At 38.4% G+C, this 27,342-nt stretch overlaps 1 protein-coding gene across 2 annotated transcripts in view; it reads left to right on the forward strand.

Annotated features, from left to right (window-relative positions):
- The window catches only part of SLC6A11 (solute carrier family 6 member 11), a 109,474-nt gene that overhangs the window by 75,442 nt on the left and 6,690 nt on the right, over nucleotides 1-27,342 (forward strand). For both annotated transcript variants that reach the window (XM_026857858.1, XM_026857859.1), the window contains exons 8-13: nucleotides 10,737-10,840; nucleotides 16,720-16,844; nucleotides 18,901-19,013; nucleotides 20,351-20,488; nucleotides 25,467-25,569; nucleotides 26,849-26,949. In XM_026857858.1, the coding sequence (XP_026713659.1) occupies nucleotides 10,737-10,840; nucleotides 16,720-16,844; nucleotides 18,901-19,013; nucleotides 20,351-20,488; nucleotides 25,467-25,569; nucleotides 26,849-26,949 (684 nt within the window). The remainder of the gene's footprint in view (nucleotides 1-10,736; nucleotides 10,841-16,719; nucleotides 16,845-18,900; nucleotides 19,014-20,350; nucleotides 20,489-25,466; nucleotides 25,570-26,848; nucleotides 26,950-27,342) is intronic.

The following is a 27,342-nucleotide window of genomic DNA, read 5'->3' on the forward strand; positions in this document are numbered from 1 at the left end:
CGAAGGCATTTGGGGACGGGGGGGGGGGCAAGGGCTAAAGAGCTTGTTTACTTTAGGTAAGGCAGTTGGTGCCAGCATGCTTGGATCCAGCAGGTTTTTTTACTTTACTTTTCTGAACGCGGGGACCCCAGCTTTGCCCTCAGCCACAATTCCTTGGAGTTGACTGAGGTTGCAGGGAGATAACTGAGGGATATTTTAGTACTGTTCTCACCTTCTGGATGAGCCTAGAGGAGTTGTGCTTCACTTGTAAAACATCATGCTAAACTGTCTTTTACATCTTTGACTGTCTGAACAAACAGTTGCTGCTTTAAAGTAGCCTGAGGACAGGCATATTTTCAGTGAATATTCTGATTTATACCCTTATGTTTCTACATCACACTTCTAGCATAGGTTCAATAAATGTCGGTTGGTTAGCTGAAAGTTTTCTTCTAAAGGACTATATTTAATCGAGTGTAAGTGTATCAAATGTATGTTGAGGTACTGTTGAAAGTATATTTGTTGTCACAGTGACATTATGAAGGCTGTCATATAAGTTCTCAGGAGCTTAACCTGTACCTTCATTTAAGGTAATATTCTACTCAGGGAAGTTACTTTAAATTTGCATTCTAACAGTCTGTTTTGCCCACTGGTTGTTTCAAGATTTCAGTTTCAATTGGAAGCTGTATTTTCCTAGTCAGCAAAAAGGTTTTCATTGTGACCCCTGGGATTAAGTAGTTTAATTTTGTGAAATATCTTTTTGTCTGACTTTTAAATAAAAGTGTCTTTTTTTATTAACTCTGTTGAAGAGATTTGTAGATTTTATTTTTTTTTAAAAAAAAAAGGCATGTACAAAGATGAGAAAAATCAGTCTTTTTTTGCTATTATGTAGTCCAACATGAGAAATTATGCAGTCAGAATAACTGTGCTAATTATGTGGGAAAATCAAAATAATAACGTTTATTCTTCCCTGTTTGATTTAGTATGCAGGATTCATAGGAATAAGATACATTATCAGTGAACTGCTAGTCAGGAAAAGAGAGAATGCATGCAAGCAATGGATTTATTCACGCTGAATGTCTGCATCTTCTAAGCGTTTGGATTGGTTTTGAGAATAGAAAAGTACTTTGACTGAAATATGTATTTTGCGGAGTTGCATAGCACAGACGTTCAGCTGATTTTTGTGATAGCTGCTATTGAAGAAAAAAATTCAGCTGATTACGAGAGAGTGACTAGAGAATAAATGAAAACTGATTAATTTTCTTTTTCATGCTTTTGAACAGAGATTTCAGTTGATGTCAGTGAATTGTCCAGAGTATGACCTTTTGCACTTCTTGCAACAGGATCTAAACCCACCGCATGTTCCTGCCCAGTGTGGCCTCCAGGGCAGATGTAGGTGCTTCAGCCTCTTCTCCATCCATTTGACAAAGCACTGAAATGGAAAATACTCAAAGTGAATCTCTGTCTGATGGAGTGCCATGTGAATGTGTAACATTTGTCGTCTTGGTTAGCATACGAGAAATGTAGGAAGTGTCCAAAACCCCCCAAAAAACAACAAACAAAAAGCCCCCCCCCCCATGTACCCATTGCTCTCCTTCCAGGGTGTATGTATCCCGCCTGCTTACCATCTTGGTGCTCTCTCCTGCTATTGTGAATTATGCTACCATGCCAAATAATAGTCTGTGATGTGGTTGAATGCTCTTCATAGTGGGAAAGCTGGAAAAAATTGCTTTAATTGAAATAAGATCAGAGGTTAAATGATCAGTCCACTACTGTCTGTTTTATAATTTTTCTTAGAAGATACATTCATATATATATTAAAAAATTTAACTTGTAGCAGAGGAATGTAATAAATGGCAATTTAAGAAGTGTTCTGGGAATGATTGTTACATTTGCACATTAACCTACACTGTGTAGACAAACTTCAATTAGTAGAATAATTCTTAGTTTCCCAGTGTCTTCAAAAGTTCATCTGAGTGATAACCTAAGTTCATCTGAGTCATTTACCTAAGAGATACGGGACCTAGGACTGGGAAAAAATAGTCTTGTAAATGAAAAAATGGTAAAGCTGTCTGCCTAGGAAACTTCAGGCTGTGTGGTACTTTCCTGTGGCAGTGGAGTTATGTGCTCGCTCTCTCTTCTTAATAGCAAAACATTATTTTGAGTAACAGAGTCCAGGGGCCCTGGAGTCTGCTACAGCAGAGCAGTTACAGTCAGGAGCCTCTGCATGTGCAGGATTTGTACATTAGCAAGTATGTCTGCAGGAAAAACATACCGTTATGTATGAACATGGTTTGTTTTGTTTCATATAGCTGAGTCATTCATGTTTGTTTCATATGTACAATCAGAACTCTTTTTATTAGTGTCAATGTAGAATGAAGGCCTATTAGTCATGAGATGAAACAAAGGTTCTAGTCTGACCTTGCAACAAGGTCAGAATATTTTAGTAGCATCTGTTCGTCTGATTGTCCCCTGAATGGTATGTGTAGGCTCACAGCACAAGCCCCTGCTGTTTTTCCGTGGGGTTACAGCAGAAAGGTCAGCTTGGTTTTTAAATTAAGCTCCTGTTCAGGCAGGTATGTTCGCTAGCAGTAACTGAAAGCAGTCTTTAATGACGACCTGATAGAAAAGAGAGACCCAGACTATCTGGGATGAAAGGACAGGGTGAAATATGGACTTTGGCTTTTTCCCAAAGTCACTGGAAACTACATTTTTTATCATAATTTGCTCAGCATTTTTTTTTCTACAGTATTATGCAGAAATTATGAGGCATATTCTGACCCGTTGTAGCAGTGCTTGGACCTGTAGCTGACATCACCAAAGGGAGTCCCTTAAACACTTACCTAATGGGGTAGGGGCAGGAGGAGAGGAAGGAGGACGATGTTAGGGCCGTGGCTGGCGGATTCTTTTAAAATGGTTTGATTCTCCAAAAGCTTCTATTAGTATCATAATTAAACATGCTGTTAATTCCCTCATGTCTGATGAAGGGACTCTTTAAGTGCAGGTGCTATTTCAAGATTAAGACCTACCATTTTACAGTCCTGTTACACCTAAATCTATATGATAATGAAAAGCATGTGCAGTACTTTTTCCCCAAAAGACAAAGCTAAGGTCTTTATCCTGGCCATCCTGTGTGAATTCTATAACTGGTTTTCAGTCTCTGTTTGCTGTCCATCTTCTCTTCTTTTTTCTACACTGCATATAGATTTATTTTTTTTTAAATTCCATTTATTTATTTATTTATTTATTTATTTATTTATTTATTTATTTCTGATCTTAACTTAATCCTCTCATGGCCTCCTCTATCCATTGAATTTGCCTACATTTTACAGTACATGGAATATGCCGATAACTTGACTGACTCCCAGGTAGCTTGGACATAAACCATGCTTTGTGACCGTAGACTCACAAAGCATATGCTTTAGAAGCCAACTTGAAATGCTAAACATTGCAGTCTAGCATAGGTGGAGATATTCTGCATCTGACATGAATTATAGACATTTTCTACACACTCCTCCACATATTGTGAGAGACACTGACATGTGAACATAAAAGTCATGATGTGTAAGATTTAAAGTCCATTAATGCTCCTATTTACACCTATTTGGCAACAGGTTGTTTTATTCAGGCGTTCTTACTGTTATAAAAATCTGCCATTGTTCTATGCCTTTACCTTGAAATTTCATTTATGATATCCTGACAGCAAAGGCATTCTTTTTAAAATTCTTATTTGAAACCAAAGGCAAACTGCTTTTAAAAATACAAACACTGCTGAGATTCATCAAAAAATAATGAATAATTTAAATTAAAAGAAAACTGTAAAGTGATTGCTCATTCTCTGATAACAAAATGTGAAATAAATGACTATCAACATTTGGAACATCATGTTTTAAAGAGTGAGTGCAGCATTCAACTGGCCTACGAGATCTCCCATATTCTCAGACAGAGTGCTTCATTATGGAATTGTCTTTAACCACTCTGTAGTTAAGGATGTTTTGAGCTTTGCAGCTGAAGTGGGTGTTTAATCTCACTGTTAAGAAAAAAAAAAAGTGCATATTTATGAAACTACACCACTGGGATGCATATTTCAGCCAGTGTGAAATTAGTTCCCTTGATTTTGATAGAAATACTCAAGGAAGCAGATTTAAGTGTGTGGGTACAAATACGAGCAGCCCTTACAGGTTTATATTTTCAAACAGATCTGTTAACTGTAGACTATAGGAAAGGTCATGGAAAGACAGATAAACAATATATATCTGTTCTGTTTAACAGAAGAATCCTCAGAGTGCTAGATTGCTCTTCTAGTTACGTATGGGGAAACCTGGATGTTGCAGTTCTTTTAGATCAGCCAATATATTGAAAACTCTCTAAACTGTCTCCTGAACCAAAATATGAAAATGATTTGGTACCATTAAGAAATCTCTGAACTATAACGAAGAAGACTGCAAAAAGAGAACGGGTGACGTGTGTGTTTCTTTATGTACACAAATCTCTCTGAAGCCATAATACGCAGGTACCTAAAACCTACTTGTAAATACAGATTAGTATCAAGAATCCACAGCTAACTACTCAGAGAGCCTTGTTGATCCTGTGAGCTCAGAGAGCAGTACCGCTGGGAGGGAATCAGAACATCTCCCCTGTGGCAGGTCAGATACAGTCCTTAGGTCTGCACCAGTTGTAACAACATTGACAACACGTTTTCCTGGGCGCTATAAAGCTGAGAGACTTGCTTTATAGCAGCTTCATTCATTCCTGCTAATTTTCCTTGTGTGTAGCTGGGCGTGTTTTTTCTGGTGTAAATTCCATTGTATCTTTCAGGCCCTGAAATGATCTTTACTATTTCATGCCACAATGACAATAGCATTGGTGTTATACAGTTATTCTTATCTGTTCACTTAGAGAAAAAAAATCACCTTGCAATCACAGCAGATCTGTGAATAAAGTGAGAAGGCTGCTGTTACCATGTGCAGGGTTCTTGTGAGGATGTACAGCCACGCACACAACCGAACACAGAGACAGGCATTTGAAAAAGGAGCAAGTATGGGAAAGTGGCTGAGGTGATTTAGAGCTGCACTGGGACATTTCTAAAAAATCATATTCTGTTTTGTTTGCCTTTCCCATTTTTACCATTATTTGAGCAACAGACTTAAAAATTAAAGCATAAACTGGTGTTTATCCTAGAGCTTGTCTACCCAGTCCACAGACTTGATCCTCACTGGCAGAGGCAATGTAGACTGACCAGGTCCTGTCTTTCTCCAGGGCCCAGGCACTGAGGTGCCTGGCTGTGGATTTGAACATACAACCTGCCACAAACATAATTTCCGAATATCACATTTTTAACAAACCCTTCCCAGTTCTGCTCAAAATGTCCTCAACATGCATTTTACGCATCTTGCATTTTTCCTCTAAACTAATATGCAGAGACATTCACATTGAAACAGAATAGTGAAATTTCATTAATAGCTTCCTAGCTGAAGTGTAAAATTAAGGTTTTCAGGTGACAACATATTTTATTAAAACTATATTTCTTTTAGGAGCATCAGACTGAAAATAGCTAATTTTCCCATGTTCCCTAGACATGAAACAATTTTACTTTTTGAGTTATATCCAGCTGTTTGTCATGACTCTAAAAGCTTGTGGAAGTGCTAGTGAAAGTCAGTTGATACTGGGAGAGATTTCCTGCAGCCACAGGAGGATTCCATAATAGCTGCATAGTAGGGTTTGCTGTGTTTTAAGAGCAGCAAAGGACTTCTGGAATGAAGTATGGCCTTAAGCAGTGAACAATATTCCCCCAATTATTTGATACGTGGAAATGATATGGACTAAAGGTGGCAAAGGCTCCCTCCTGAGAGAGGCTGCTGCAGGAATCCCTGTAGATCCCGATCTCTGTGGTTTCCATATCCCAACACAGGGAGTATGTCAGTACAGCTGTGCAGACCTTTTTGGGAAGACATGAGTTCAGATGACTTGTGCTCTGAAGCAGCCGGGAGCTTGCTGTGCCCGCACTGTGAGCCTGCTGAGTGAAAATCCTGGGTAACATGTAACTACGTGTTACACGAGGCTGTCACAATCGGGGCTGCACGTATCTTGTAAGGCAGCGGTGCGTGCTGAGACACGGCAGTACTGATTCTAGTTATGGAGGTATTGTCTGCCCAGCTGTCTAATCCATTTACTTCTATTTCTGTAATTCTGTACTGTATCTATACAGACAGTACAGAAAGTAAAGGAAAGGTACAAAGTTAGAGAAAAACCTGGAGTCTAATGATAGTCCTTCAGGTGAATAATGTTCATTTTTATTCCATGCATTATGGAAACAATAAACGTCAACATATAACTGTTTTTTCCCCAAGGTCTCTGCTTTATTTAGGCACAGCATCAACTAAGCTCATTTCAGGACAGTTACGCAGTATTTTGCTTTATCCTTTTCACTCATTGCTTGGCCCTCTAAATATACTGCATGTGGTTCAGACCTCGATCATCACAGAAAATGGCTCAGCCTTTCAAAGTGACTTATTTCTGTGCTGTCCATGCGCTTCATCAATCTCACTTATTTAGTTTTCAATGTATGGCAAGACCCTTCTTACTGATATAAAGCAATATATAGTGAGAATAAAATGAGAGGCTGTCAGTCATTTGGGGATTTTCAATTTGCAGTTGGTAGACCTGGGTTTTAGTACTGCGTGTTTTTCACTTGCTGCATACATAGCTTTCATTCACCTTGGTTGCAACAGTGAACGCTCGGTAATTTTGTACTTCACTTTGGACACCCATTAAATGAGGACTACCCAATTAATGAACATTTGAGAAAGGGTTGGTTTAAGTGATTTATGGACATAATGTCACACAGAAACTTTATATCAGAGACATGAAAAGAACCTAATTCTCCAGAGCAGTATTCTGTTGTCTTCACTACAGCACATCCCCCTTCTTCCTTCTTTAACCTTCTTCATCCATTACATGCACTACAATCATGGCAACAAAAGAGGCAAGGGATCCTCCAGACAACAAGATCCTCTGTTTGACTAGCCTGATTAGTCTCCCCAGGCAGAAAGATGAATAGTCTTGTAAATGAAGACTGTATCCTAGACCTACACACAGGAAGGCCAAATTAAGATTACCCAGTCAGACTTAGTATCTGAGCATTGCTAGCTTTTGAGAGCTGGACTTTGCAAAACAGTGCTTTCCATTTTTAGTAGAAAATGATCCTCTTTGTTCTGTCTTGTGGAATTGTGTTTATACCAACATGTTAGTTATCAGCAGGACACTGCTGAGACCACTGCTTGTGAGACAGTGGTGTGAATCATGAAAGCTGTAAAGTGAGGTGTGGGAAAGCCTCAAAATGGGGATCAGGGCACAGACAGCTCTGCTGGTCCCCTTCCCACTCAGAAAATGGAAAGTGGAGAGACGCAATCTCTCATTGTCATGCTTCATTTCTACTTGGAGAAAGCAGGCAGGGCCATACAGTTGAGGCTTGTATACTTCGCCTCTCCCTTTGGGAACAGAGCATCACCGCATGAGCTCATTGAACTGCCCCTTCTTCCTAGCCAGAAAGTGTTATTTCTGTACAGGAGTCGGCGCAATAGCTGTGCTGCTGTATTTGGAGCTGGCATCTGCATTCTTGTACTCTGCCCATACTGTTGTTAATGTAGTGCTGGGCTTAGCTGTAACTTGGGTGCAAAAATGTAAGCATGGTAGATATAAAGGTGATTCCAGATTTTTTGAATATTCAGGTATTATAAACAAAGGCTTTGTGCTTTAATTTTAATCTTGGTTTGGCAGGGAAGCATTTTAAATGTGAGATGAAAATAGTAAGAAGAAACAATTCCATTTTCTAAAGACTATAGAACATTTTGTCCCCAAATTTATGAATGCATGCTATGAATTGACTTGATTATCATTATCCTAATTATTTTCAAGGTTCAAAGTTTATAAAGCATGAACAGGTTATTAACTGGTACAGGTCCTTTCCTCTGGAATTTTTCCATGCCAGAAATGTATTAAGCCTCACCTCATTTCAGAAAAAAGTACCACTTTTGTCCCAGCCCTTCATCAGCTCCTGGCTCCAGAACTCATGGCTTGCAGCTTACTGGCAGTATTTTCTTTGTCCTTCAGAATGTCATTGTTATGCAAAATCGTGCTACATGCATTCCATGTACTTGGAAAATGTTACAACTTCTAGTCTAAGCCAGACGTTGCAAATTCAGCACTCAGAAATAATTTATAATGCTTTTGTTGCCGTAAGGCAGGTGGGTGACACCTGGATTTATGAGTGGTATCTACAAGAGCTCATCTGTACCCACTAGTTCTGATGTGAAAAACTTTCCCTGAGGTGCAGTTCATGAATGACTGAGACTGGGTGTGACTTAGACTGACAAACGATTTGTGTACATCAACAAATTCTCTGACCATGAATGAGTACTGCAGTCTGATGCTGAATGTCAAATAGTCACTAGCTGTTGGGGCAAGAAATGAAAAACTGATCTGTAACATCAACTGCATGGCTTTAAAATGTTGACATGTCTAGGCTTGTGATAAAAATACAACAGTTAGTCCAGTGCTTATGTTTTTTCAGCTGCCAAAATTTACCTGTGGTTTCTAAATTCACTTCCTTATTTGCCACTTCCTTGATCAGTTGTAGGTGGTTTTGCCATTTCAGAAACCTGAAAAGAAAATATTAATGGTCATCACAAATTAAATGTCACTCGCTCTCTGAGTATACAACCCAAAAGAAGATACACTGATTCTATTATTCCCTTCAGTAAATAAAGTTACTTCCTCCTTTCTGTTTAAACATTAGCCAAAAGTTCTGATGACGTTTCTAGATCATGTCATCTAGTGCAGCAAAAACAAAGGGCTCATCTATCTAATTCAACTCTTGTAGAATATGTGAATATTTGCTTATGGAACATGTTTCTCATAAAGTATTTGCCACTTCTTATGCTGAAGCGCTGCCAAGTGTCATGGTCTTTAGAGGAATCTTGTTTTCTTTGAAGGAAATAATATAACTTATGGCTAGAATTTTATCTGTTTTTCTAACTATGTAGACAGGACCTCCAGAGGCATGTGCTCTCTTCTGCTCATCTCAAGCAGCTCTGCGGTTTCTCACTTGAGAGCACAATTCTTCTGTGTTCCTATTTCCACTAGAACTTGCTGTTCAAGAAATAATCTGACTTCTGTGGAGCTGGCGTATGCCAACAGGAAAGGCTATTGCTTGTCTAAGTGCTATACAATGGACCGCAACAATACATTGTGCAAAAACAGAAATGGAAGGAAGCAGCAGATCCTACATGTGCTGATCCAGTTTCCTAGCTTTTGTTTATGCTTAAGAAGACCGTGCATTTTCAGTTGACCTATGCTACTTACAGCTTTTTGGGAGCTTCGGATCTTGTTAAAGAACCTGTCTCTCAAAAAGCTTTCTCTGTGCAGTTTTTTCCTTACCAAGTGGTGAAACTTTGAGATGTAACCAGCTGTATCTTATTCAGTATGACAGCAATGAAACCATTTAAGCCACTGATGCAAATAAAATGTGATCTTAATGTTATTCCTAAACAGAAACACTCTCAACAACTCCAGAGACCAAGGTCTCACTTGATCACATGTAAAACAAACACATCCTCTTCATGAGTATTTGATTACTATTACTAATGTTACTATTATTAGTAATGAAATTATTACCTGCATTACCTCTTTCCTGTCTCAAACTTACAGTAGCTAATGGCTACACAACTATTGCCTCTGGTTAACAGTCAGTGTTTTGCTACTTCTTTGAAAAGCACTTGGGTTGCTCTGCTTTAAAAACAAAAAAACAAACAAACAAACAACCCGGAGAGCTTATTTATCCTGGGAAACCAGGAATCAGAATTTGTTGGATTGGAAACAACAGCGCAGCTGTGTAGATGTGGGTTCTTCACATTGTTCTCATGGCGAAATCAGGAGTTAAAAGAGTACGTTCACCTCCTATGATAAGACACACAGATTCTAGCCGAATGAAATGAACTGATTTGTTGGAGTATTTTTAAAGTTAAAAAATTGCATATTGTATTCATGTTCTGAGATTGCTGTGAGGAGAATAATCTCACTGTGTCAACTAACTTTTCTTTTTTCTTTGATTTAGAATTTAGCATTTGCATCACTTTAGGATATAAGTGTTACCATAATAATATTATAAAGCCATTTGTTAAGCTCTACAGAACTTTTATTCATTAATTATGGAGTGACCAGAACAACCATGTCCATGTGTCTAACTGGGGCCATTAAGTATTGCTAAAAAATCCCTTTTCCCTGGATAAGTTGTCTCTTCTCTTTCCCAGCTCAATTTGTATATTATGTATGAATGACATGTTTTGTCTTTACAATATTTTTTCACACTAACGTTTAAAATTTAAATAAATAATTATCAAATGAGACTGAGATAAATGCAGATGATTCTATCTCAGTTGCAATTACTAGCACCTTATAGTGTTAATAAAACCATAAAAGAATTCATACCGGGTCATGTTCTTCTCCAGAAATTCTCTTTCTTGCTACTTAGATTGAGCTGAATCTGTAAAGACCAGCTGAGTTACTCCTTGTTTATACCACTGCGAAGGAGAGGGGTTAATTTAACTCATGGCATACTTTTTTTTAAGGTTGTGACTAATAAAAGGCTTGATAGACACTATTACCCTCTACAGTTGCTTCTGAAAATTTGCAGTTAATATGTGCATAAAAGTGATTCCTTCTTGACCTTTTTTAACAACTCAATTTTTTTTTGTCTTCAGGTGTGGGTGGATGCTGGTACACAGATATTTTTCTCTTATGCGATCTGCTTGGGGTGCTTGACAGCCTTGGGAAGTTACAACAATTATAATAATAACTGCTACAGGTAATATCTTCCACACTTCATTTTTACATTTAGTTTCAGTGATGGAAGTGTCCGTATACATAGCTTCACTCAGAAGTACTTCCCTTTTCCTTCAGCTATTTGCATGAATAGTCATAAGCATATGTGTGAGTTTTTGTAGAATGGAGATCTGTAATATTTCTTATAATTGTTTCAGAGGAACTCTTTTCCAAAATTTGCTGTTTTCATCCCTTTTGATCATATCTGACCCTTGCACAGCCACAAGCCACTCAGTACACACAGGTATACAAAATTGCATGTGTAATATACAGAATTTCATACATGTATAATTGCATCTGTGTCCAATATTTTATTGTGTAATGTATATCTGCTTTTAAAAAAATCCTACCAAAAAATTGTTATTAAAACTCATCTGAGCTTGGTCTATGCTCTGAATGTCACTTTTTCCAATAGTTTACTGGCTCCTAGCTAGAGCTCAGAAGAAATGGGTAGCATTTCACTGCTTATCTTTATAGAAATCAGTAAGAAAATTGCTAATGACTTCAGTAGGTTTTAATCTTTCCTGAATCAATGCCAAAAGGATATGACTCACACAAAATCCTCATTCCATTTTACTGGCATGGGCAGGAATATGAATACTTTTTTCTTCTGGCATCAGTAGTTACTGAATTAGTTTTCCTACTATTCAACAGCCTGTAATACAGACAGTAAATGACAGTTTGATTGTGCTGACTCCTTTATGATCTCCAGACAGAGAATTCAAATTTCATTCTCATATAATGGAAATAATACAGTCCAAAAGCAAAAGAACCTCAAACACACCACCCCCAAAACCCCAAAAGTGTAAGTATTTAAATTCTAAACTACAGTTTTACTTGGAGAGTTCAGGAGACATTTTTAGGAAACGCTTTCTTCTTTCAATGTCTGAGAAACAATTTGCTCTTTTGTCAGAGAAACACCAAGCTGTAGGACCCTGCAGGCAGAGAGGGGATTGGGATACTGGAAACCACAGAGACACACATGTGTCCCCCAGCTGAATGTCTGCAAAGCTATCTAGCAGCAATTGAGGGTACTTGGCCATCTAAACACGCAAAGTAACTTGGCAGCATCGTAAGTTACTCTTTGCTTGGCTATGACAGCCAAAATTCTGAATGTTTTGCTGTACAAAGTAGTGTGAGTCCACTACAATCTTCAGTGCTGGTTCACATTATTTTCAGAATAATATTAAAAATGCCCCAACAGAGGGTAATGAATGCCCCAACAGAACAGTGGGTAATGAAAATTTTCTCTAATTAGTATGTGATACTCTAACAAAAGCACTATTTAATTTTTCTCCCTTTTTTTTTTTTTTTTTATTTTTAACTTCTTTCCAGTTGCATCCCAGCTAGAAACTACTTGGTCACTGCCTCAAGAACAGCAGTAATATTTTTACTGTGGTTTTGTAACTCATTACAGAAAGCAGGAGTTTTGATGTATGGTCAGAAAGCTCATGTAATTTTCCTTCCTTTCCTCTGACCCTAGCAGCATCGCTTGTAAAAATCATCAGCAGCTCTCTTTTAAGGTTCCTGAGCAAGATGCTGCAACAGAATCCTTTTTACTGAATACAAGCTTCACAATTCCTCTAAAAAAATTTTTTCACAAATTTCCTGAAGTATAACTCTTAAGAAATCAGAGGAAAGAAGTAGGGCAGAAAATGGCAGAAAGCATCTGGGTTAAACAGGGCTGTTCACAGAGCAGGACATACAAAGCAGCTATGCAGTATAAAGCAGAATTAAACTTATATTCTAACTAGTACTTAAAAATATTAAAATCAAGCTATAGATTTGCCTCTTGTGATACCCACAGTGTATCAGCTGGTGGTAACACCTACCTCTGCTCTTTCTGCACTCTGTTTTACTGGAATACTTTTTCTAAGGGAAAGTTGAAGTGGAAAATAGTATGAGGTATTTTAGTGGGAAAGGGGAAAATCTAAACTGCACATGGGTTTTTCTTATTAGCAACCTGATCTAGTTCATTAACATCGTAAATGAATTGCAAACAAGTCACTTCACGTTTCTGAATTGGAAATGAATTTGTCCTTGCTTATCTTTCATTGTAATACATTAATACAGATCCTCCCTAGATTTACAACAGTCTATATTAAAAGTGACTCTAATGGATGAAAGTAATGGCAGTACCATCAGGAGGCAATGTTTTCCCCATGTAAATAAAAGAAAGGTGTACTGATGTCTCCTGTAATTTTTATCAAGCTAAGAATTCCTAATCCGTTCAGACCTTCTTAAGGGATGGATTAACTTCAGACAACCTCAGTAGACAGAATAGGAAAATGTTCCTGCTTCAAGCGCTCTGTACTTGCAGCACTGACCCAGCTCCCTGCTGGCCACTGTGCAGTTCCGCACTGGGGGAAACGCCGTCACAGCCCCGCTCCTTTGCACGGGAGCCTGCAGCTCAGCAGTACCATCTTTTTTCTATGGGCTCCGTGTACGGATCAGGGGTTAGCTGCCATGTTGCTGCTGTGGTGCAGAAGATAAATGAGTGATTTCACACACTGTCAACAAATGGACAGGACTTTTAAGAAATGAAGATGTGTCCTTTATCAAGTTTTGAGTCTAAGAGGGAAAGAAGAATGGGAATTGCTCTTGAGGGGATTCATAAAGACAAGGAAGTAACTGGAGGGATGCAAAAAGCTCTGAGGGCTTTCCTCTCTAATCACAGATGCTCCTTAAGGAAGGCAGAATCAACCTGCAGCAGTATCCTGCCTGTCAGGCAGGGAGATGATAAGGGATGCATGTCTTGAATTATTCAGGTGATTGGCAAGACATTAATTTGGAAGAATGTGAAGTTTGCATAAAAATTTGAAGTTTTCCTTTCATTTGAAATTGGTTTGGGCTTCAGTCAGGTTGCTGCCTTCCTACCAAGGATGCTTATAAAAAATAGATGGTAGATGAGATAAATTTCATGTTCTCCTTCCAGTGGTTCTTGGGCATTTATGTTTTAAAATTCATTGGTTTCACAATCAACGGATCCAGATTTCCCTCTCAGTTTTTCTTCCCGTAGCAGAAAAAAAAAGACTGAAGTATGGGTTACACACTTCTATCTGAAGGAAAAAATCAGGAGTTGAGGGGTTAGTAGAATTCCTGCAAAGATAAAGGAAGGATGGGAATTAAAATCAGAGACTGTATTTTTATTAGGATGAGAAATTACTAGGTCGCCAGAGAACAAAGTGTTCACTCTATGACTGACTAACTGGGAAGAAGATGATGGAGCTGTGTCTGTGTGATATCAAAAGAACAGGTATCTCACTAACTGGAGATGGTGAAAATCCCCTTAGGCTCACTTTTGCCCATTTCCTTGGAGAAACGCATATCTACCCTGTAACTATTTTGTACCGTGGCACTGCGGTTCATGGGTCTTCCCTGTGAGTGGAGAAATGTTAATACTCATCTTGCCTCTGTCACAGATGATCTAGTTCTATAGGATTGTCCATCTTAAGCTCCTTGGGCCTTGCCCTAGGACCTTCCTTTGAGAGAAAGCAGCAGAAGCTGCCAGGGGCACTGAAGGTGCACATGGAGCCCTGTGTCTCCACCACAACCCTTTTTCACATGGTTAGGAACCAGCAGCTCTCAAATGTCTTGTGCCACATCATTCACCAGAGAAAAAATATCTTGTTGTTTGGACTGCATTTGAAGCCTGGGAATTATCTAAAATAAATCTTATCTGCAGAAAACAGGCTGTTCCAAATGGAGGCGTCATATGACTGGTGAGCAGCCAGATCCATCCCACTGAAGTAGTATCTCTTTTTTTTTCTCTGAAAGGATTAAAAAAATACATCTTTCTGACATCTCTTATCGACAGTTTCATCACACTTAGTTTTAATTTCTCAGCACTGAACTCACCAGGTTCTCAAGTGAGATAGGCTGGGGTGGGAATCTTTCCAGAGCTACTTCAGTGCTGAAATACACTGAGAAAAATGGTTAGGAAGATGACCTTTCTCTTTGTTTTATGTCTTTGCAAAGCACAAAGAACTCCATGCCTCTGGTGGTTTTCTTTTAGATTGCTGTTTTTCTTTGAAACATCCAAAGTGTATAACTAGCCTGGCTGTGCATAACTACAGGAAGCAATTTCATAGGAAAGCAAATAAACAGTTTAGAATTCTGACCATTTTCAGAATTTTCAGAAACTATTTTAAAGGAGCTGTTTACCCCTGCTAATGAACAAATAGTGTTAGAGAGAGTCTGTGCATGAAAAAAGTGTGAACATCTCTGTTCATGGAGCATGGACTGCTCCATGTCTGAGTCTTGATCTACAAATGGGAGTGTTTATTTTTTTCATTTCTGGACAAATTCTGCCAATTTATAGATGACATTTTTTACTATGCAATGATTATGAAAACATAAAAACATTCTCAAAATCAAGGTTAAAATTTACTGTAGGTAAGGTGATGAGCCTCCAGTGGCCCAATGGCCAGAGTTCAGGTGATCACTCACTTTGCAGTACTGATATGCATGCCCGCCTCCTGCCCTTTAGAATGTCTGTGCCTGGGATGCTAATGTGAATCAAAGTAACAGAAGGAGCTTTGAACAGATGTGGGATGCAGTGCAGGGCTCATTGGTGAAGGAGTAAGGTGCTGGAACCGGTCACCTCACTTTCAACTTAATAAAATGATGAGGTAAAGTTACAGAATAAAAATACCAAATGAAGCAAGCAACAGGGTGGAGACTACCAAAGAAGTTTTGCCGGAATATATGCCAAGACTTCAAAAATATGAATTGTCTCTGATTCTGAAAAAGTCACTACAAATCTGTGACAAAGATGGGAATCCTTATTGAGGATGTGGTTCAGAATCTGTTAGAATTTACAGGGTCATTTCTTTTCATTGATATCTTGCACAAAAATTTGCTTCAGAGCTGTAGTAGGATGGGAATAAACAAACCAGATTAAGGTGTAGGCTTGACAGAGCTACAGGCTTGCCTCGTGTTTCAGTGTTTTAGGATCCGAATATACTTTCAGACCATCTATGTTAGATTATTACTTTCTCAAGTACACAGCTGTTGCTCATAGCAAACTGTCTTAAAAGACTGACTGTCATGATAAATTACTCCTAACTCATCACCTCTCAAGCCTGAAAGCAGCATGAACAATGATATTTCACTGAGCTCTAGGGAAGGATCACACCTTTCTGCGAGAGTATTTCCCCTTTTTTAAAAAGTGGTTTACCATTGTGACATTTCGAATCTTGGAAACTAAATATTTCTTCACCTTGGTCTCATAATTGTCACTGTTTGATGGGTAGGATACATCGGTCTGAGAGATTAGTGTCCCTGCACTGTCTTTGCCTACTTTTTAGGCACTTCTTAGATTATGTGTGGTGCTTTTCATTACCACAGATTTTTAAAAAACGTTTATAAACCAAACTGGACGTGTATTTCATATGGATAAATATTGTCAGTACACTGTAACTGGAATACAATTAGCTAATACCTGACAATAGGATTTTTTTCCAGGAAAAGAATGCTATGATTTTTATATGGTTTATAAATGAGTTCATATCCTCTGGAATACAATATTACAACTGCTGTGGAAAAATTGTTCTTAACACCGTTCTTATGGCATTTTTACATGTTTTTTTAAAGATATTATTGAAAAATAGTAGGCAAGAAGCAACAGGTTTGCAATTCAACCAGTTAAAACACAAGCAAGGGTATTATGATGATATATTCTTTCAAATGCTTATGCCTGACTGATTTCTCTCAGACATAATATCAGTTGGAGTCTCATTCTTAATGAGTAACTTAATGCCCATTCCTGCACCTTGGGGTTCTGTTAGTCCTATGGTTCCGTGTATGAAAGAAACCCATGCTCTGGAGATCAACTGCAGTGTTTTTTATTTGTATTTTCAGAGACTGCATCATGCTCTGCTGCTTGAACAGTGGCACAAGCTTTGTTGCTGGTTTTGCTATCTTTTCAGTTCTTGGATTTATGGCTTATGAACAAGGCGTGCCCATTGCAGAAGTTGCAGAATCAGGTAAGTTCCAAAAGCAGTTTTCTAAGTTAACAAAAAATGCCCAGAGGTTGCTTCCTGTGCCATGTCTTATGGATAAACTGGCTATTTTGCATAGTTTTACAAAACTCATCTTAAAAACATGTTACCCAACTCATGAGAATAACTATTGTAAGAGTTCTTAACTATGTTTGTGGTCGTACTGGATGTTACTGTGCATAGCACCAAATTCATAGTCATGGAACTATTGTAAGACAAAGTTACTCCAGCTGAACATCCAGAAGATTGTTTAGCAGAGGTATATTGCTCAGTTATGCCCCTTGAGTATTATATCCCCATGAATGGAGCATTCATTTTTCTTTAAATGAGACTGACCAAAATGCACACAAGTATTTGTTCCTTCTGAAAAAAAAAAAAAAAAAAAAAAAAAAAAAAAAAATCTATTACAGTAATGAGAAACCAAATGTTTAGGAGGAATCTTTGGAAGTGCTCTGAAGTCTTGCTTATTGTATACTTTCCAAATACAGATTTCTAACACTCAGACATCTAATTCCATCTCCTAATGTCAGTAAATTATTCTCCCAGGGACAAACATTGAGACACTCTGGTTGATTAAGTATAAAAGTTCTTGTTTTGAGTCCAGAAAGGCACAAAGGCCCATCTCTATGAGAAATTAACCATCTAATATTCATTACCATCACTTGAAGTAATGAAAATGAATTGCTCTTTAACACCTTTGTGGATGTAACATCTTTAAGCAGCACTTAAAACTCCACAGAGTAAAAAGGAGTGCTGCCTAGAAAGAAAAACAGTATAATGTTGAGAAGGAGGAATGACTCTCATGAAGTTAGTCAAGGTTAGCAGGAAAACTGTGAAGCAAGTAGAGCTTCCCTGATACTGTCATGGAAAATATTTCTCTTTTCCTAAAGCCATCCAGACAACTGGCTTATACTATTATAGAAAAAGGTTAAAAGGACCACAGCAACTCTGGAAACTATAGGAGCTTGTAAATATTGCATTAAATGAAAAAGAAGTAGTGTGCTGAGAGGTCTTCACTGAAGTTATTGCAGCAGGAGCACAGAGGTACTCCTTTAACAGCCTTGTGATACTGCCTTTATATCCCTGATTTACAAGCTGGTTAACTTCAGTAAAACCTCTTATAGCATAAGCTGAAAAATGGGCACAGGTAAATAAGGTATGAGCTAAGCGAGATGGTATTTTAGCAGATCTGAGAAGTTCCCAATTGCTGTTGCAAAAATGTTCTATTTTAAGGATTTCTGTAAATATGCAGACAATGAATTAATGTTACATACCAACAGCAGCACTCAAAAATGCAGAGCAGATTCTGAACAAACAGTAGCCATTTGGCTTACACCATGTATGGCTTCCAAGGTGCAGCTCTTACCATTGACTGCATTCTTGCACAAGACGTCAGATACAGTGCTGTTTTAGGAAAAAAAAAACCACTATTCCAGAATATGTTTTAAGTTATTTCAGGCAATCACAGGACCACATGCTATTATTTATTCAGGCATGTGAGTCTTGCTGTACATCCACACAAAGAAGAAGGAGAATGTAAAGTACAGTGATGTCTTAACAGAAGTCTTGACCTTCAAACATTTGGATGTAGGCAGAGTTGATGTGTCAAGCAAGTCTTCATTACTGATTAGCTTCATCACCAAATGTTTAGACTATTAGACATGTAGAGTTTGTCAAGGTTTTCAATCTTGTATTTAGCTCCTCTTATCTGCCATAAGAGAACAATCAAGCTGTGGTGGGTTGACTCTCCAGCAGCCAAGCATCCACGCTGCTGTTCTCTCACTCACCCACCCCAGTGGGATGGGGAAGGGAACAGGAAGAGAAAAAGTGAGAAAACTGGTGGGTCCAGCTAAAGACGGTTTAATACGTGATACTGTGCAAGCACTGTTCAGCAATAGCCACAACGTTGGTGTTAGCAACGCTGTTCTTTCCACAGATCTGAAACACAGCACTGTACAGGCTGTAACGAGGAAGTTAACTCCATCTCAGCCAGACCCAGTGCACAAGTATAAACTATTTCCTTTCTTTTCTTCCTTTTCAGGACCAGGACTTGCATTCATTGCTTACCCTAAAGCTGTTACCATGATGCCTCTTTCTCCTCTGTGGGCAACTCTGTTCTTCATGATGCTCATATTCCTTGGATTAGATAGTCAGGTATGAAACAGAGGCTATTTAAACAATTTGTCAGATTCCCTAACATGTGTAGATCAGCATCCTTGATGGAAACAGCATATAACCTGAGAAAAGAATGAGCCTTAATTCCTTGCTTAAAACCATTGATTCAAGTTCCTTATTTTAAATCTTAGTTATGTGATGCTGGAGATTTCTTTATGATTTACTGTGAACACTGATTCAGCCTGACTGCAGCTTTCATTATTAACATGGAAATCAGTCTGAACTTTAATACGGGTGATTAAAATTCACAATTCAGTAAAATACCAGTGTGTCTTCTTTTCCCATTTTTAAAGCACTTCACAATGAATCTTGATACTGAATATCAGATAGTGATAATGTAAGTTCCATAGTAAGAAATGTGTAGTCATATTCTGCAGGAAAGTGACAGCATAGAAATTGTCCTTCCTTATGGACCATAAAAATTGTGAAAACCGCTCAATAGAAAATACGAAGTAGCTGGCATTTTTAGCATGCAACCCAGCTTTCAGCATGATTTGGTCCAGAAAGTTTATGATTGTATACTGTAGATAAAGCTCTTTCAGTACTTATTTTGCATGACATTTCCAATCACTAAACTTAACATTTTAATAGCTACTCTTTTTCCTGATCTAACAATTTTTGTAAAAGTCTTTTTTTAAAGTGAGCATTTCCTGAATTCTACTCTTGACTGTTCTAATGAAGCAGGCTTTGTATTGTCTACTTTTGGTCATTAATTTTGGTGCCTAATTTAGAAACCTTGCTCCAGAGCCCTGAGTCAGAAGCTCAGGCCTCTTGCTTTCTGCTGATTTTTAAAGTTGGTAAGAATGTTCCTTCCCTCCTTCATTAGATGTACCTGGCTTGGGCACTTATTAGCTTTGTGGAACTTCTCTCTTCTGTAAAATGGAAAGACCTTCTCCAGAAAACCTGATGTTCATTTAGCAGTGCTTAATGGTGCATAGCACTGCATATCATTCCTTTGAGTGACAAAAGTGCAGAATGCTTAGAATGAAATTCTGATGCAATCCTATGACCAGTTTGTACAATATTTAAGTCCCATTCAAGTAACATTTGAAAGATTTAATCTTTATGTAATCCATCTGCTACAGGGCAAATGCATTCTGAGATAATATTAGTGGATTCAAGTGTTTGATTTTGGTGGTGGACTTTTGAAATGATGTTCCTCCCAGTTTGAGCTTCTGCTCATAGAGTGTCCTCAGGGGTCTTTCAGACTCTGTGATGAGAACACAGAAGGAAATTTGAAGTGTTTGGTAGCAAATCCAAATCCCAACAGCAGATGAGACACATATTTCATTGTACTTTCCTATCATTTGTTCTAGTTCGTGTGTGTTGAAAGCCTTGTGACAGCTGTTGTAGATATGTACCCAAAGATTTTCCGAAGGGGCTATAGAAGAGAACTGTTGATTCTCGGCCTTTCCATTGTGTCATACTTCATTGGCCTAATAATGTTAACTGAGGTAAGATGTGCTTTGTTGTACTACAGCAGAAAAAAGGAAACGGGTCTCTGTTTATAATCATAACAAATAAAATGCAAGGACATCAGCATAGACAAACTTCACTGTCAGGAATATGACTACAAAATATTTAAGAGACTGTTCTCAACTACTGTGTAACATTTGAAATGTGAAATGTAGCCCCAGTTTTTCAGTTAGGCTTAGGAAATATTTTAATCAAAGTTACGTAGCCAAGGAAATTCCATCTGCTTTGTGCCAGCCAACCAGATATACTAATCGTGGTTTCTGCTTACTTACTCTGGGCAAACCAGTGTGAAAACAACTAGATCAGTATGATGAATAGACCAATAAAGAAGATGAAGTAAAGTGAAAATAGAACACTAAAACATCTTTGATTTTTATATCACCACGCCAGGTCAATCAATATAGACAATCTCTGAGCAAAAATTGCTTCAGTAAGAGTGGAAAAAAATTTTTTTTTTAAACAAACCAAGTTGTTTGCTTTGGGATGTTCTAAACCTAAAATTCTGATGGTGTCAGTCCACCCCGTCAGTTCATGGTACAACATATCTGCTACTACTGTGTTTGGTACCCAGGTTTGGGAGGGACTCTGGGAACCTTTAGTACTTGTTAGTGCTTGCTTTACAGAATGAGTTGTATCAACAGTCCTCGTCTCCCTGACCTTACCCTCTCAAGACAGGAAGAATACAGACAGAATCCCCACTCTCTTCTGCTTGCTGTGCCATTAGAGCCTCCCTGTGCCGAGGAGCAAGGCAATGAAAAGTTTAATGTCTGAGGAGCTGTAGAATTAAATGTCTGAGGAATGTCCGCGGAAGGCTGGCTGTATTAACTGTGAAGGGCCACGATGTGTCTCTGTTGTGCAGCAATCTCAGGCAGGGTTTCCCAGTGAAGCAGCCTCCCAGGGCTTCGTGAACCCATCTGGGGTCACTTAAACTGGTCCCTCTACAGAGATACACAGTACTTAGACTCTGTGCTTTTCAAATTGCTTTGTTACTAAAAATTAGCAGATTTCACCGGAAAAAGGTGTTAGCCAATTGTAAGCATGTTAGTCCGTTGCCCCCAGTATTTAAGATTTACAACGAATAGAATAAACTGACTAATTAGAATATATTAGCTTTAGATACACTTTCAAGGAAAGAATTACTGAAGATGGGGAGGAAAGTGAAGACTAGGACAAAATGAAACATTATTTTTTACAGTGATATTTTGTTTGCGACTAATCAGTTATCTTTCTCTGATAAGAGATATGACACTGTATGAAGCAAATGTAGCCGAGCAGAAGTTTTATATATTTCAGTGAAGGAATTGAAAATTGACAAGAAAAATGATTAATTTTATTCAGAAGAAAGCGACTTGCACAAGTGACGGGACAAAAAGGAGATGATGGCTGTTGGTGTTAAAAGAGATTCTTAGTGAAGTTACAAAGACAGCTCTTGGTAGCAAATTTAGCTAGTATCAGTAGTTGACTCACTGAAACAAGACACATATAGTCATTGGCTACATAAGACTAGCTCTTTGGAGATTTATTCCTTCTTCGTTTTAAATTTTGAACCTATTGGCAGTTTTCAGTCAATTAAACAGAAGTTTCAAATATACATCTTTTTCCACGCAAGTTCAACATTCCTGAAAGTTGGCAGCCAGGTAGAGAAGTCCTAGAAGTATCTTTATTGTTCAAAAGAACAAGGCATGAGTTCAGTCTTTATTGAAAAACAGAGAATTCACAAATAGTTGTAGCCTAATGAGTGCATGAAGTGTAAGGGCTTACAGTCATCTATAAGATTTAAGTCCAAATCAGGCTTCATTAACTCCAGTGTTCCTGGGTCACAGAAGCATAATACTAGGGAAGAACTGGGTGACTAGACTCTTAAAGATGGGGTAGGCCATAGCAGCACAAGGTATAAGGTTGCCCTTATAGTAAGTAAGCATTTCTACTAGGCATTGAAAACAATTAGGAAGGAGAAGTATCTGGATGTGAAACTAAACTCTACAAATATGCTGTAGACATAAAACTATCTTAGATGTTTCAGGAAGGTATGTCCAATTAAGATATGGGAATGGTCCCATGACTGGAAAAGGTAATAGTCCCATTGAAACATTCCGTATGACTGGATACTTGTATTTAGACTGGAACAGCATGCAAAGCAAGAGCAGTGAGGATGATCCCAGGAGTACAAAGATGATTTTACCAGAAACTAGCAAAATGGTGATAATATTAGCAAGGGTGTATGATTGCTTTCTGTAAGTACATCATAGATGTAACAGTGAGTATAAACATGTACTATTTCTGCAAAAAGAATGGCTCCCTTTCCCTCATCCCCAATCCAGACTGTATAAACTGGCCATGAATAATTAGTCTGAAAATTAAGAAAGGATTTCTATCCATCAGAATAGTGATGTTCTAGAAGTTTTTCCAAGAAAACAGTTCTGGCTTTAAACTGGAATTTAGAATGTCAGTTAGTTTATGAAAGGTAGTATGTGACACAGTTCCCTGTAGTGGCTGGTTAAGAATTCCTGCTGGATGTGTGTCCCTCTAAGTTGAACATTGGAGCAGAGCAACATTATAGAGATCAGTGTGCTTTTAATCATTCTTACTTTTGGTAAGATAAATTGTCTTTGCTATGTAAAATGGGGAAATTTTGGAATAATTCCTCCCACAGTTCAAGTGTTATGCAGAGCACTGAGAGATACATTATCAAGATGTACAGGCTAAAAGAAATATAAGCATGAAGAGTGACGGGAAAGCAAGTTCTCTAAAATGACAGGAATATTCTTGCAGGAGTTTTGTGGAATTGGTTTCCTTACATCGTATTGTCTTAGTTGGTTGATCTCTTAAGTTTCCAATTGGCTCAGATATTTGCGAACCTCACCATGAGCTCTTTGCAGTAAAGATATCCACTTGTGAACCTGAGATTTTGAAAGCAGTCAGCTGGCAGAGCTGACTAAAAGCAGTGCAGCTAATAATCAAAAAGGCATCTGCATTAGGAGAAAAAAAAAATCTCATTGAATTAAAAAAATTTTACTTCAACATTTGCATTCTGGTCTGGGAGGGCTGACATTCCAAGTGCTTTTACTATAATTTTTTGCTCAATGGAAACCTTAAAGGGCAGAGAAAAACTTTTTTTCCCAGTATCGCTAGAGAGACATAAGTTATTACTGAGAGATGTGACTTATTTACATCATCAGCTAGGCAATGTGAGTAGCTGTGATCCAATGCAGAAATGGCACGCTGGTGAGAATGCTCCATTCCATGGTACTTCAGTAAGGCATCAAAGCACTATGCTTGAGAGAGACTTCCAAGGGTACACATATATCCCAACTCTGTCCCTGTCCTCTCTTGCGTTTCTAAATACATGTTCCTGGATTTTATTCAGGCTTTGGATTATTCATAAAAGGTATTTTACCTTATAGGAAAACTTTCTCATTCAGATATGTGGTCATTTCCTAACTATACAGCACTAGTTTTGCCAAATGCCTGCTTGGACATCAATGCAGTGTTGTGCACAATAACTTTAGAACATTCTTATGTTCTGTAATATTTAGACAGGATTTCAAGTTTACAGAGTCCATCTTAACTTACCTTCAGTCAGTTAATACAGAGAGAAAAGGGGGAAGTCTTAGGTATTGGTTTTGATTTAGTTTTCTTTATATTTTTAGGGTTATCTTCCATTTGCTGAAAATGTTCTGAGATGTAATGGATCATAAGTACTACTCAAATAGCATTACATTTCAACTGAAGAGATGATCTCAAGCCCCTATTTCCTTCACATAGCTTTCTGCAAAGAGGGAAGTCCTTTAGGAATCCTTTCCGTGGAAATGATCTTTTCTGAATCTCCTAATTATTATTTCAATATTGAATGCATATGTGATAAAAGATTAAGTATCTTGCTTAGAAAGTAGTGTAATACTCTTCATATAATTTTAATAGTCAGGTTATCCATAATGTTATTAATTGGACTTCATAGGTTTTCTTCTCATCTTGCCTCGAGGCAAAGGCTCTAGAAAGCCAGCCAGTTCTCTGAACGGCTCTGACTGTTGCAAGCAAGAGAAAAAATACAGGAAAAGAAGAAAAGAATTATGTCTTTGATAGCGGTGACAACAGATATAGTTGAGTCATAGTCAAACAGTAAGTAAGTGAGGATGTCTTAAGCACATTTACCTTTTTCATATGAGTTGGTTTTTTGGCACCACCGAATGCAGAAAATCACATGAGGATGCCAGGCTAATTGAGGACACTGCTTGGTTTTGGTTGCTCTCCTTCCTGGAAGTGCAGAGGTGGCTGTTTTAAAGCCGTTTGGAGAACAATTTTTAACTTAAGTAAACTTTTTTTCAAAAGCTTGCTTGGAGTCAGGGTGATTCTTATTTCATTTTTATTTTCTCAGATAATAATGACATTTCAGTAATGTGGCTTAAAGGCTGTGAGCTACAGTTAAACCTTGCAGGTCATTTTACAGTCCCTATGCCACTGGAGAGTGACTCCAGTAGTTACAGATTTTGCCTTCTTTCCCCACATTTTAAATAATTCTTTTATATATTAGTAGCACAGACACAAAACCAAGACACTGCATCTTCCTGTGCAGTGATCTGAGATCAAAAGCACCTGTAGATGTCTAGAGCTTGATGTGATAACGAATGAAGTTGAAAAAATCATGGAGGTGGGAGAATGTTTTGGAAACAAGTCAAATGTAGTTGTCTCCACTCCAGGATTTACTACCTTAAAGCCAAGTGCACAGTATTCAACTGGCATAGGGAATAATCTTAAATGCTATGGAAAAAAAAAAAATTGCCATAAGAAATCACTAGGAAATGAAGATTCTTTGTTCAAGAAGGAACCAACTTTAGTATGAAGATTGCCAGGGAACCAACAGATTGACTGTGCAATTAAATCCATATTTACTGTGAAATATTCCTACTGGTGCCAACACAATTTTTTTTTTTTCCTTTTTCTGTCTTTGTCTTTTAGGGTGGGATGTACGTCTTTCAGTTGTTTGACTCTTATGCAGCTAGTGGCATGTGCCTTCTTTTTGTTGCCATATTTGAATGTGTCTGCATAGGCTGGGTTTATGGTGAGTTGCTGAAAATTGCTGTGGTTTTCAGTTTTTATGAAAGTTTTCTATTTGCATAAAAGCAATGTGAAAGTCTTGTATCCTTGTGGAGTGGGACCCTCCACATTCTGTGCCCTATCAAAAGTCAGGAATGCCTATTTTCCCAGTCTAAATAGCAAAGATAGTGGAATAGATTTCCACCCTGACCCTTGGTCTTTGTCAGGATTGACCTCCACCTTCCTTCACCAAGGGAGTCCCTAGCTGCCTCAGGAAGTAGCGGTGGCTATAAGTCTTTCTTCTCTCGGAAAGCATCTGTGCAGGGCATGTTCCCATCCACTTCTGACACTCACAGATAAATCCACATAAGGGACATAGTACTGTCCCTCACTCTGCTATTTCTGTCTGTCAGCAAAGTCAAGAGAAAACCACCACAGTGCTGGGCATGTTCATGGTTACATCCTCAAGTGTTTTTTGCACACAAAGGGCTGACAATTTTACTTTGTAAAACAACATATGGACTTCAGTTCACACACGTCCCCAAGCTATCTAGGGATCCATACGTGAGCTTGTAGCATATATACATATATATATATATATATATATATACTCTTTAACTGGGCTTGCTCAAACTGTTACTGAGCAGAAGCCATTTCTATTTGACAGCTCGCCCCCTCCTACTCAATGTTCATATTGGACAGTGTGTTGGTTTAAGCCCTGCCGGGACCGGAGAGCACGTTGCCGTTGCCCCTCCCCCACTCTCAGCCAGTCGGGCTGGCAGTGAGGCACAAACCCCGGGGTAAAATAAGAAGAAATTTAATACAACAGTGTGATAATCAATCTGAACAACAACGGTAGCAATGATAACAACAATAAACAGCAATAACAGTAAGCAAGACAAAAGATATACAGAGAAATACTGCAAATGGTTACGGAACAAGCCCACCATGTGCTCCCCGCCACCAAAACCACAAAGGAAAAAGGTTCCCGCGCTCCAGTGCCTGGACCTGACTTCAGCATGGTATGAATAACCCGGCCGGAGATCCCTTTCCCCTTCTTTGCTGGGGAAACTTAACCCTGTCCTAGCTGAACCAGGACAGACAGATACAGATGTAGGCAGCAATCTCTGCCACAAGGACGGAGCAGATGACGGAAAGATGTGCGTGTCAGGGAAAGAGATAGCAGCTTCAGTCTCTGCAGCTCTGGCAGAACCTATTTTTTTCTCTTTACTATTTTAAATACTGAGCTATGCAATCTCTTACATGTACATTCTAATCTGCTTTTCATTTGTTTTTTGGGGCAGGCAGCAATCGCTTTTATGATAACATTGAAGATATGATTGGGTACAAACCACTGTCATTGATTAAATGGTGCTGGATGGTCTTAACTCCAGGTATTTGTGCAGTAAGTACAGAATATTGAAATAACTTGGTTTAGACATAAAAGAGGGTTTTCCATGCATATATTTAGAACTTTGCTGATGCTAATAATTCACAACAGTTGAGAAAAACACTTATGGATTTGTAGCATATATTTTAATTAAAAAACACTCTGTAGGATCTGTCAAAATCGTTAAATATTCTGTGACTTGTGAGAAATCTTAGTAAACACAATAAAAGGAAAGAAATAAACTCAGGGCCCTATATGAACATTTGCCAGTACAACAGAGGCTTCCTTTTCACGGTACTGCTAGGATACCTTGTGTCTACCCAGCATAACTCCAGTTCCACTAGACGTGGGCTGGTTCCCTTGCTGCTCCAGGTTCCTATTTCCTTCCCTCTCTTTGGGTGAATAGAC

The sequence above is a fragment of the Athene cunicularia genome (genome assembly GCF_003259725.1).
Source record: "Athene cunicularia isolate RWA chromosome 12 unlocalized genomic scaffold, athCun1 chr12_part1, whole genome shotgun sequence".
In the NCBI taxonomy this organism is placed as follows: Eukaryota; Metazoa; Chordata; class Aves; order Strigiformes; family Strigidae; genus Athene; species Athene cunicularia.